The 13,514-nt window shown below is 46.4% G+C and overlaps 1 protein-coding gene across 1 annotated transcript in view; it reads right to left on the bottom strand.

Moving 5' to 3' along the window:
* Window positions 1–13,514, bottom strand: part of RRM1 (ribonucleotide reductase catalytic subunit M1) — an 83,787-nt gene that overhangs the window by 56,003 nt on the left and 14,270 nt on the right. The window contains exon 3 of the mRNA XM_030199839.1: window positions 10,102–10,279. Coding sequence (XP_030055699.1) covers window positions 10,102–10,279 — 178 coding nt within the window. The remainder of the gene's footprint in view (window positions 1–10,101; window positions 10,280–13,514) is intronic.

Raw genomic sequence — 13,514 nt, 5'->3', positions numbered from 1 at the left:
AGCAGAGATGGAACATACAGATAGTATGAGTCAGAGAAAGGAAAACTGCAAGTAGAATCGGAAGAGGTGCATGAAAACGATCTCATCCTATATAATAATTCTCACCTCCAACATTCTGAGGCTGCCTGGAACCGTGGATCATGTTGGAGTAGATAATAGTGATGTCACACAACCCACACCAGATTGGCAAGTAGAAGGGAGAGGGGCGGAGCCACGATACAGGGAGCAGCGAATCAGCACAACAGCAGGAACAGAAGCCTCTCTCACACAGTCACTCTCTCAAACATACACACTCAGAGGAAAACCTTGCTAGGGCCCGTTTCCTTTCAAACAGAAACGGGCCTTTTTTACTAGTCTAGAATAAGAATTAGAAAGTCCTGCTACAGTGTGTTCAGCTAGTAGTGCTTGTGTGAGAGCAGCTACTTCAGAGATCTTCACTATTTTTCAAGCAGGGGGCCAGTTTGGCAAAACAAGGTTTAATATCAGAGCCAAAACCTGCCAGACACCCCTGCCATACTTTGCCATACTTTCTCCAACCTCATCCGCTTCGAGCTGACTCTCCCTCCCCCACCTCCAATTTTTAAATCTTTCCTTGTACTATTTTCTCTGGAAGCTTGTTTGTGATGCCAGCTTTTGTATAGATATTCTTCCAGCACATCAGTTGTAGTAAGTGTGAACTGCATGGTACTCTCCGTCTTGTGAGAAAAGTAAGATTATGAGCAGCACACAGCTCAAACTCAGTGAACCACATGGTATAGATATTTTTTTTTCACTTATATGAAGTCTTTATTGAACAATTGCGCTATACATGCTGTCCAAAATACTTAACGTCAGTGCACTGATTCATGTTTAGCCAGGCAACAAGAAATATAACAAAATGTTATCTATATTATATCTACCATTGGTGATCCTCAATTGACTTCAACAATTTTAAGTTTTTTCTACAAAACCCAACAATACCCGTTCCCCCCCTATCCTTACCCTCCCTCCCTACTTTATAGGGTGATGGTTTATACACATTCATTTGTACATTTGCTCAAACACAATTCTAATTTGTGGGTACATCATTAAGGAAGAGTTTCCAGGTCAACTGCCATTTACTCGTTTGGTGTTTTTGCTCTGCTACCAGCCTCTCCACTTCACACACATATCTCAATTTGTTATACCACTTCACTACGGATGGGACCCCCCCTTGTTTCCAGTGTGAGGCTATTGTTACCCTTGCGACCCCTGCCGCGTGCCTCACCAACGCTTGCTGATGTGGCATAAGGCCTGCTATTTTAACAGAAAAAAGAAAAATCTCTGGAGCCCAGGTAATTGAGCAGCCCACCCAGCTCTGCAGCCTGCTGTGAACGGCTTTCCAGAAGGCTTTTACTTTAATACAGCTCCACCACATATGCCCCATGGTTCCCTTTTGACCACACCTTCTCCAACACAGCCCCGTCGTCAGTGCTGGGAATATATGCTGAAGGCAATCTGGGGTAAGGTACCACCGAAACAGCACCTTCACCGCATTTTCCTTGAGCGGCTCATGGATTGACACCTGCGCCACCGCACATTCAATTCTCTCCCACAGGGTCTCCCCTAGGGTCACACCAAGCTCCATCTCCCAAGTCTTCCTATGTTTACTGTAACTTGGGACCCGCTTGCAGGTACAACCATAAAGGCTCCCAATCAGTCCTCGGGACACGTGAAATTTTTCACAAATTCTTCCAAGGGCGTTTTGTCCCGCTGGACTACCCGCGTAACTGCCTCTGTCCAGAGGAAATGGACCAGCTGGCTATAGGCGAACCTGTCTGTCTCCTCCACCGGGTATGAGGCCTGTAGTGCTGAAAAGGAAAGAAGAGATCCATCTTCAAATAATTGACCCCACGTTTTCACACCCATCCCATCTAGTGAAAACCCCATTCTCCTGCCCAGGCAAGAATAAAAGATTATAAGCTATGGGAGATAGACGCGACAGAACGCACTTTCCCCGTGAAAATAAGCTGTCCCAGTAATGGAGAGTGACATTAACTGATGGGCATTCGCTCTCATCCATCGATCTAAGAGATCGTGGTAGCCACATGAGCACCTCCAACAGCCGGTCACCAACTGAGTACTGCTCTAATTGTACCCATTGTCTGTCTGGATAAGCCTGGTACCATTCAACTGCTGCCTTACCCTGTGCGGTTTGGGACACCCATCCCTCCCTCTTCTTCTCCTGATAGAGTAGAGCGCGTGACAACCTAGGTCGCTTGCCTGCTCACACGAAGCACACTATACGGTCTTGCAAGGATGCAAGGAATCGCCTTGGCATCTTCACAGGCAGCACTTGAAAAACGTACAAAAGGCGAGGTAGAACATTCATTTTTACAATTGCTATCCGTCCGAACCATGAAACCTCCAGATCCCCCCACCGCTCCAAGTCAGCCGCTATGTTCCTGGCTAAGCCTTTATAGTTTACCAAAAAAAAACTCCAAAATATCTGAAGTTAGGTTAACCCCTAAATATCTAATGTACTTTTTAGCCCATTTAAAGGGGAAGGACGCCTTCAAAGTCTCCACCACTTCCCCACTCAGCGTCACGTTCAAATGGTACAGATATTAAACAGAAATGGAGATGCCAGCAGAAGATCTGAGGAAAAGGAGGGGAGATAGTGTGCTGGAAAAAGTCATGGGGCCTGTAGGGTAGCTTATATACAAGAGGTACTTAGCTAACAGAACACTACAAAATAGCAAACATTCTGGACTCGTGTCTAGGGGGCATACCTCTTTAGCTCAGACAAACTAGCCGTTATAAAAGAAGGAACAATGCCACAGGTGGAATATATTATATTTATTAGGTAAAGAAATTATATATAAAAATATATTGCTATAAAAATAGATTCTCACCAAATATAGATAATACAATATGATTAGCCTAATGGACTAACTAAATGAATGATTATACAACCAATCACAACTGATATCCTAATGATTACCATTAGAGGTTACACCACACGTCTACTACAAAATACAGTTAGCAGCAGAATACACAGACCAGAAGTCCTGACATAAACCTGTCTCAGACAAAAACTAAGGAATAATTATCCCCGTGACCATAGGTAATATATCCTGTTATCTCACCTTGCCATCTGTCACAGACTCCCAATGGTAGAGAAGCGGATTTCCTTAGTCTCTAGAGCTGAAAACCTCAGTGAGCCTCTCAGTCCAGAAATAAGTCCAAGGTCTGTATTCTGAATGTAGATGGCACAGTCAGTAGTTAAGGCCTTGTTGTAGCTCAGCAAACCCTGTGAGTTTGTTTACAAGGTATGCAGTTCACTGGTGTTTAGGAAAAACAGTCTTTTGCTCTTTCGAGCGTTCTGTTCAGCTGCAAATCCTCTGGTGTTCTCCCTCCAACTGTCTTTCTTCAGTCCAAACCTTTGGTATCCAAGGGTCAGATGATACCCGTGGACCAATCACAGATGGTGACACAATGTCCAGCCAGCTTCATGGTCAAGAAGCGAGCCTTTGTTCAATGGCATGCAAACTCCCTGTCTGAGGCCATACTCCTGGAGCCGTGTCTCTCTCTCCTCCATTCTTCCCAGGAGAACTGGGCTAGTTTGCAACAAAGAATATGCCCTTGGATGAAGGAATCTTGCAAGGCTCAGCAGTAATTTTCCTTTGCAAGAAAGCTAGATTCTGATGGTTACAGATGTATTCAGGTCACAGGGTGTAGAATCCATATTGTTATAAGAATGGTTTAGGCTTGTATAAGCCAAGACCAGCAAAGGTAAGATCTCAGGTAAATACCCCTACAGGCCACACTGCCCCCCAGGCTTTGCAATGAAGACCACGGAGTTAGTTCTTCCATTAACATCTGGGAGAACAGCCAAGCATAAGAACATAAGAATAGCCATACTGTGTCAGACCAGTGGTCCATCTAGCCCAGTATCCTGTTTCCAACAATGGCCAAGCCAGGTCACAAGTATCTGGCAGAAACCGAAATCGTGGCAACACTCCATACTACTAATTCCAGGGCAAGCAATTGCTTCCCCAAGTCTGTCTCAATAGCAGACTATGGACATTTCCTCCAGGAACTTGTCCAAACCTTTTTTAAACCCAGATACGCTAACCTGTTACTACATCCTCTGGCAAAGAGTTCCAGGGCTTAACTATTCGTTGAGTGAAAAATATTTACTCCTATTTATTTTAAGTATTTCCATGTAACTTCCTTGAGTGTTCCCTAGTCTTTGTACTTTTGGAACGAGTACAAAAAAATTGATTTACTTCAACTCGTTCCATTTGTAGACCTCAATCTTTCACCTGCTTCCTGAAGTACAAAGTCTTGCATTAAGCAAAGCCTTTCTGGGAGAACACTCCACAGTGTGGGAGCTACTCTGAAGATGGCTCATTGGCAGGTGTAAATAAAGCAATTTCTAAAAGTAATTTACTCAGGTAAAAAGGGTTTTGAAAAACAGCCCACAACTTTTAAGTGTTCATAGTGGTTTCTCCAGGGTGGATTTAGGCCAGGTTAAGCAACAATATTTAGATTGTAAGCTCTTTTGAGCAGGGACTGTCTCTTTGTATCAGGTGTTCAGCGCTGCGTGCGTCTGGTAGCGCTATACAAATGCTAATAATAATAATTTTACTGTTTCAAAAGCTGCACATGTTTTGGCAGAAAAAAACAAGGAGAAATTAGACTTTACCTGCTAATTTGCTTTCCTTTAGTCCCTCCAGACCAGCCTGATTGACCAATGGGTTGTGCACGCCATCCAAGACAGCCAATAAGAGCCCTTGCTAGGTAGAAGAATCCAGTATACAGTACCAAAGCACAAGGAAAGAAAGCCATAATCTGTGCACCCAGGAACAAGGTGAAAAACAAGCCTGTGCGACATGCATAAGGTGACGTACTCTCCCTAGGCACAAAGTTGTTTTTTTTTTTTTTTTTTTTAAGGCAAACAAAAGAACCAACAAACACATCTATATATATAAAAAGGCACCTCCAACGTTCCAATGAAGCCTCAAGCCGGAAACTTGAGGCGCCAGAGATATCCGGTTTGCCCTGCAGTCAGTGTAGCTCTGCACTCGTGTCAAAACGCAATGACGTAGAGGGCGGGGCAGGCCTGCAGTCACTACCTCCGCCCTCGCGTCAAAACGCGATGACGTAGAGGGCAGGGCGGGGAAGGCACAACGCATGAGTTCCACAGATTCTGTGACAGCAGCGGGGAGTCCCACACATTCAGTGACAGCAGTGGGGAGAGTGCTGCAAACTTTAATCACAAACTCGCAACCAACTGACTGAGGGACGGAGGGAGGGAGAGGGGGGTGTGGAAATCAGAAGGGAGGGACGGGGGGGGGGGTTTACCTTGCTAGCGCGCGTTTCATTTTTATCTGAAACGGGCATTTCTCACTAGTATATACATACATATAAATACACATACATATACACACACACATACATACATATGGGACTTGATATACCGCCTTTCTGTGGTTTTTGCAACTACATTCAAAGTGGTTTACATAGTATATTCAGGTACTTATTTTGTACCAGGGGCAATGGAGGGTTAAGTGACTTGCCCAGAGTCACAAGGAGCTGCAGTGGGAATCGTACCCAGTTCCCCAGGATCAAAGTCCGCTGCACTAACCACTAGGCTACTCCTCCACACATACATATATATATATATATATATATATACACAAATTGCTGAACGGGAAGAATTTGGGCCGGGCCGGTCCGGAGGGACTAAAGGAAAGCAAATTAGCAGGTGAGGTCTAATTTCTCCTTCCTTAATGTCCCTCCGGTCCAGTGATTGACTGATGGGAACAAACAGAACAGTGAAGTCATGGGCGGGACCCCCAGCAACCCCGCTGAAAGAACCTGCGCCCCAAACACTATCTTGACGACCCTGTATGTCCAACCAGTAATGCTTGGAAAAAGAATCCGAGGACGAATTCGCCATTCTGCAGATTTCCAACAGAGGGACCAAAAACCGCTTGACCTCTAGCTCAGTGGGCCTTTACTCCCACAGGAGCTGGTTTGCCTTAGAAGCTGCTTGCCCCCTCTGTACTCCCCTGATAAGAACAAGCGATCCATCTGCCAAAACACTTCAAATAGCATTTCAGCACCCTTCTAACATCAAGACATTTGAGGTGGCACTGCTCTTCCGAACTTGTGGAAGACTCCAGGACAGGCAAAACCAACAGAGACAAGAAAACACAACAAGACCATGGGAATAGAGGAAGGAACCATGCGGTCCTTCAAGAACGCCAAGAAAGAGCCTGCAACTCCGAAACCCTCCTAGCTGAAGCTATAGCCACCAGAAAACCACCTTGAGAGTCAAGTTCTTTAAAATACAGGCCGTCAGAGGTTCAAAGAGGATGAGATAAAGCCGAGAGAACCAAATTAAGGTCCCACAAGGGAAAAATAGTCCGCGCGAGAAGGCATACAAGACTCGCGCCCTGCAAAAAATGAACCACATCCAGATGGAAGGCCAGGGACTTTCCCTGAACCTGACCCTTGAAGCAAGACAAGACCGCCAACTGAACTTTAAGGACGGACAGCATCAAACCTTTTTCGAGCCCCCATTGTAAAAAATCCAGAACCTAAGCAAAGGAGGCCTGAAAAGGGGGGATGGGGTGATTTTTTTTTGTGCTCCCCACCTTCCCTTCCTTCATGCCCTATCTGTACCACCTGTCCGAGGCAATGGGCCCCCCAACCTCCCAGACTGACATCCGTGGTGAGAACAATCCAGTCCGGAGGATCCAAGGGCATGCCCTTCTCCAGATTCGGCATGTGAAGCCACCACTGAAGGCTGAGGCAGGGAGCATCCGGCAAAAAGAGTCTCTCCTCCAAAGTCCTGAGTCTGAGGAGACCAGTGATCCAGCAGGGACGACTGTAACTGCCGCATGTGAGCCCGGGCCCACGGAACTACTTCTATTGACGCTGCCATGAGACCCAATACCTGCAGATAAGAGCGAGCTGAAGGAAGTCTCTTTGGAGCAAAGCTGACGAATCAGAGCCTGCATCTTGACAATCCGAGCTGACGGTAGGAACACTCGCCTCTTCAACGTGACGAAACGAACTCCCAGATACTCCAGGGACTGCGACAGAACTAGGTGACTTGTCCATGTTCATTACCCAACCGAGCGACTCCAAGAAATTCACCACTCTCGCGGTCGCCTCTACACTCTCCTGCCTTGACTTGGCTCGAATCAGCCAAACGTCGAGATACGGATGGACCAAGATTCCTTGCTTCCTCAATGCCGCCGCTACGACCACCATAACCTTGGAAAAGGTACGAGGCGCCCTCGCAAGACCGAACAGCAGAGCACAGAATTGAAAATGCTGTCCTAAGACTGCAAAACAAAGAAAACGCTGATGCCTATCTACATATTCCCATCCGGCGGCACATCTGTCAGATCCAACTAAGTGAGAAACTCCCCCGACTGAACTGCTACGATGACCGAACGCAAAATCTCCATCCGGAAGGAGGGAACATTCAGCGACCCGTTGACCCTTTTCAGATCTAAAATAGGCCGGAAGGCACCCTCCTTCTTGGGAACCACGAAATAAATCGAGTAAGAACCCGCCCGCCTCCCTGAGGTGAGTACGGGAACCACAGCCCCCAGATCGATCAACCGAAGGAGGGTTTGGCAAATTGCCCTGGCCTTGAGACGAGAGGGACACGGAGAGCCCAGGAAAAAAAAAAAATCGGGAAGAGGGCCATCAAACTCTAGGGCTGCGTACGCTGAAAAAAAAAAATCGCCCTCTAGGCACATCATTTGCCCTACCCAGCCTGTACCGCCGAGCATATTGCAGACAACCACGGCCTGATAGCCCTCGACCACCTGTTCTGGGACACATCTCTGGCAGGCGCGGAACCTTAGCATCCCCATGACCGCGTACCAACTTATCCAGCTCTTCCCCAAACAGCATAGAACCCTTGAAGGGGAGAGAACACAACTTGGACTTAGAGGCCGCATCTGCGACCCAACCTCAAAGCCAAAGAGCCCAACGAGCTCCCACAACCAATGCCATATTTTTTGCAGACACTCGCAGCAAATCATAAAGAGCATCCACTAAGAAAGAAGAGCCCATCTCCAGCTTGGCTAGTTCCTGCACCCAGGAAGATTTATCCACCGCCGGATCATCTAAGAGTTTTTCAGCTCAGCGAAAGCAAGCGCAAGCTACTAAACCTCCACACACCGAGGCCTGCAGCGACAAGGCAGACCGATCAAAACTACGCCTAATAAAGGATTCCTATCTTGAGGATCCCTGAGAGCAGCCCCCCCATCAACAGGAATAGCAGTGTCTTTAGTGACCGCCGTCACCACCGCGTCTACTGTAGGAGACTTTAAGGAGTCCCTATCCTCTTGCGGAAGAGGATAAAGCCTCGCCATAACTCTAGCCACCCTACAAGCAGAATCTGGGGAAGACCACTCCTGCATGACCATATCTCTGAGGTCTTTATTCATGGGAAAAGAACGGGAAGACAGGCGAATACCCTTAATCAACGGGTCCACCTGTTTTACCTCCGCCACCATGGTCTCAGGAGAATCAAATTTAAGTGTAGCAACCACCTGATCAATCAATTCAGCCAGCTCATCTCTATGAAAAGATCCTCATTACCAAGGGATCTTCACCTGGCAAGGACACCTCCTCCTCAGGACAGGTGTCCAAAAGAATGTCATCTCCAAAATCACTGCACTCCTCTTCTGAGTGCTGTAAGGACAAAAACTCAGGGCCTTCTGACCACTTCAGACAAGGGCGCTTGGCAACTAAGGGACTTACCCCCTTCTGGTCTGCCTGCTGGGATCCTGACTTCCACGCCTAGAACATCAACCAAATAAAATCAGGTGGGAATCCCATGCCCCCTGAGCACTCAGGAGACCAGCCTACGTTCTGCCCCTGAAAATCCTACAACGTCTGAGGCGAAACCGCAGGGCCGGAGGAATCCAAGATGGCGGCAGTTCCCGCCAAAATCGGAACCGCCGCTACCACACCTGTGAACAAAGACGTATCAACAGAGCCCGAGCCGACTCCGGAAACCTCTGCGGACAATACCGGAGGCGAAGAAAGAGGCGGTTTCGGCTCCCCACAGAGCCTGCATTGTGCCCCCAGCGCATCCACACCTCGGCGCGCACAGAACTGGCAACGGAACGGTTTCCCCATCAACATCCCTCAGGGAAGAAAGGAGGTAAGCAACCCAACAGGCAGCAGCGCCCAGACTCACTTTCACAAACGCACTGCAGCTCTCCTGGTCAGCCCCAAAACAAACAAGCAGAGCTTTTTTTTTTTTTTCCCAACTGGCTTCTTACCTCCCTGCCCGGTTGCTAAAAGCTGACGAGGGCTAAGGCTCTCAAGGTTCCTGCAATCACAAAGGAGCCGAGGCACAGGGCTGACTGCTCAGGAAAGCACAGCAGGGGGAGGGACCCAATCACCGGGTGTGACACCCCAAGGGAAAAACGAAGCCCCACTGGACCCACTTCCCCAAAGCACACAGATTCTGAATACAGGGTGGTAACCAACAAAAGACCTAAAACAAATCCCAGGCCTACCAGACCAGACTGACTGCTCAGGCTGCACGTCTACCCTCTGCTGGAGACTGAGATTTACTGGCTGCTTGGGGGTTGGCAGGTGGCTTATACATTGTTACAGTTTTAGTGTTCTCAGTCTCCCTCTGCTGGTAGGAGTGCATAACCCAAGCGTCTTGACCGGTCTGGAGGGTCACTGAGGAAAATACTGATCTGTCCAACCTTTGGCATCTCTTCTGTTGTCTTGACGTGGTATGGTACATCTTAAAAATCAAAGATGCAGTTGCCAATTTGTCAAGCAGCCGACATTATGACAACTAGAAGCTGTTTATTATACAAACAGAAGGGCATTTTTAAAAAAAATGAGCAGTGCTACTCTGCTTGTATATATCTTTAAAAGCCATATAGAAGGTTTGGTTTTTTTTTAAACTCATGTTCAGTAGTAGTTAAAGATACAGTAGATATTTCCTGTACATGAGGCAATGGAGGGAAATCAGTGAAAGAAGCAGAATTTGCACTGTTCCTTGATTGGTTCTTGACTCACTAACCACTAGACTACCCCTCCATTTAGCAGAAATAATTTCACTTTTTCTGTACTCACCACTAAAGACTTTCTTGGTTTCTTTGTGCAAGTTGGAGACAGCAATCCTTGCTGCCAAGATAGCATAGTCTGGGTGTTTCGTTGTCAGGGTGGCAGAAGTCTCAGCTGCCAATGTATCCAGTTCTACAGTGGTAACACCACTGTAGAGTCCCTGGATCACTTTCATGGTGATCTGTGCCTGTATGAAACATACAAGGGTCTGAGGTTAGCTTTTCTGCAGCAAAGTTTAACGTAGCTCCACAAATACTTTTCAGTCAGTGGTCATAACCAATTTGTTTAAATCATCAAAATGCTTTAGGCATGAAATAAATTTAAGCCCAGATTATTCAGATAATAAAAAAGGAAAAGTTCGATTTACCTGCTAATTTTCTTTCCTTGAATCTCTCCAGACCATTCCAAATGAAATAAACTTAAGCCTTCCTACCAGCAGATGGGGAGACAGAGAACTACTGAGGACTTCTTATTAGGTGGTGTGCAGCCCTGAACCATCCAGTATTTCTATTGACAAACCAAGAATGGTAGAGAACAGGCTCCCCCACTAACCAAAAGGGGGAAGGAAACACTCACAAACAAAACTCCATACTAATATTTGCTTTTACTTTTTTTTTTCTCCTAAAGGAAGAAAAACCACCAAAGGAATACTGGCGCCTATTGGAGTCCAAACTCAAACTGCCACTCCGGATATAGCGATCAAAGACCAGGAACAAGCACAGGTGATAAAAAAATACATCCTCCCCCCAGGTGGGTTCGGGAATGGTCTGCAGAGCTTCAAGGAAAGAAAATTGGCTGTTAATTCTAATTTCTCCTTCCTTATCTCCAGACCACTCATTGGGAATGGTCTGGAGATATTTACTTACTTGACAATTTCCTTCCCAAAAGTAATACTAATTAAGGACGGAATGCAGACAACCCTTGAGCCAGAAGCGATGCTCCATAGGCTGCCTCCTGCCGTACTTGGACATTCGAGCAGTAACTTTTCACAAAAGTCACCCTGCGAATGTCCTGCATATCAATTAACCAATACTCCGCCCAGGTCACAGCTTGTGGCCAGACAGAATGCGCCCTTAGTTCAGAAGGCAGTGGCCTTCTAGAAGAAGGAAAGCTGAAGCTATTCCCTCCTTAATCAATCTAGCTATAGAAGATTTGAAACATACTAGATGACAGCAGATGTACGGTCCATCCTGTCTGCCCAACTCATAGTATAAGGATTGATGAAATACTACACACACATAATTGATATTTGTCCTTGCCATTTTCGGGGCACAGACCGTAGAAATCGTCCCAGCAACGACTTTGTTCTCCAGTTACTGAAACTGAATCTGACCAGCTGTGAACAGGGCACAGACCATACAAGTCTGCCCAGCACTGGCTTTGCTTCCCAATTACTGATATTGTCATCTAATTACTGCTAAATTTGTTTGGTTCCATGCCTTCTATACAGGATTTCTTTGTATTTATCCCACAAATTTTTTAAAATTCCACCAATTCCAAAGGGAGGGCATTACATGCATCTGGCACCCTCTCTCTAAAAAAGTACATAAGAACATAAGAGTAGCCATACTGGGTCAGACCAATGGTCCATCTAGCCCAGTATCCTGTTTCCCAAACAGTGGCCAAGCTAGATCACAAGTACATGGCAGAAACCTGATTAGCAGCAAAATTCAATGCTACCAATCCAGGGGCAAGCAGTTGCTTCCTCATAACTGTCTCAATAGCAGACTATGGACTTTTCTGGAACAGTCCTGGACTCCAGGTGCAGAAGGTATTCAAAGCAGGATGTGTGTAGGGCAGGAAATAGGTTCTAGGGCCTTGCCTCCATTTGAAAGAGGAGCACAACTTAGTGGAATATTTTCTGGAAGCATAGGAGCCAATTCTGTGGGTGCTTAAGCACCCCCAATATTGAGAAAATTCCTTGTATGTGTCCAGGGAGGGGTTATTTCCACTGGGCTTAGCACCCCCAATAATTTTGAAAAGTTGGCTCCTATGTCTGGAAGCCAGCAAGTTCCTGCAGACACTCTCAGGAAGATGCAAGGAAGCAAATTCTAAAGTCTCAACATCCAGGCTGTGCAGGCCAGAGACCAGAGGTTGAGATGCAGTAGAGATCTCTCATTCTGCACAACGAGTCGGAAAACACTCCAATCTCCATGGTTCTTTGGAGGATAACGTCAGAAGAGGGAACCAAATCTGCCGGGGCCAGTAGGGAGCGATCAAGATCGTGGTCCCCCAGTCTTGCTTGAGTTTCAGCAAAGCCTTCCCCACAAGAGGAATGGGAGCATATGTATACAGAAGTCCTGTCCTCCAATGAAGAAGCATCCAACGCTAGTCTGTTGTGGGCCTGGAGCCTGAACTGAGCTGAGGGACTTTGTGACTGGACTGAGTGGCTTGGAAGATCTCACAGGCAATACCCATGCTGAGGGACCACTGGTGCAGTTCCATGACCCTGCTCATTCTGTTGGTCAGGCTGTTAAATTTTCCCCAAAGGAGCGAGGTAAATACAAGAAGGATTTTCAAAGTTCAAGGACCTTGACACGGCCGTGTTTCAGAGTGTGAGCCTGCCTCACGGGTCAGCAACCTGTAAAAATGTTGATTAAAAAAAGGTTACTTGAATCCAAAAATTAAGAAGTCCTTTGCTGTACAAATCACATTGCCCGTATTTGAATTAGCCGCTACTGCTCTATTATGCGAAAATTACACCAGAAAACAGGTGACATTATTTATGCATGAATTATGTCACCGGTTTTCTGGTGTAATGTTTGACTCAATAGTGCTAAACAAAGGGAAGAGCACAAAAAGAGAGAAAAAGGAGGAAACCTGACCGGAGTTCAGGTCTAAACACAGCCTTACGAGCGCACCAAAAGAAAGAAAATTTAGAAAAAAAGAAAAAAAGGTACAAAAAGACCAAATCTGAACCAGCTGTGAGGACTGGATAATGAACGCGTCCTCTCCTCACTGTGGAAAAAAAAAAAAAAAAGAACTGCTGGTCCCATGCTCTTGCGGCGGGCGGGAAGGCACTTTACACAGTGGAGTACGTCTCATGCTCAAAGACTTATTTTTAAGCTTGTTACAAGCTCCAGACCGGCAACACGGACACCACATCACCCAACTGTGAGAATTATAGGCTTATTTGTCCTCGGAGAATCAGGTATTTCATTGTGTGCCAAACCAGCCTCTAAGCACTGCTGCTCAAGGTTACATCACAGTACCTGCATCTGCACCTAATTCGTGTCCTCCTTAATCTCCAACTGTTTGTACAAGGTGTGCCAAACTCACCAGAACTCAGTAGCAGCGCGCAGAGCTGCATCCTGCTTTTGGCCACAGGAGACTGCTCTAGTACAAGAAACAGTATTAATTACCCTAATGACCAAATTTAAACAAATGATTGCAACCGGCACCAATATACTCCTCTTACAATT

This window comes from Microcaecilia unicolor, chromosome 4 (assembly GCF_901765095.1).
Source record: "Microcaecilia unicolor chromosome 4, aMicUni1.1, whole genome shotgun sequence".
Classification (NCBI taxonomy): domain Eukaryota; kingdom Metazoa; phylum Chordata; class Amphibia; order Gymnophiona; family Siphonopidae; genus Microcaecilia; species Microcaecilia unicolor.
Note: the sequence above shows the minus strand (reverse complement) of the source record. Positions and strands in the feature narration are given on the sequence as shown.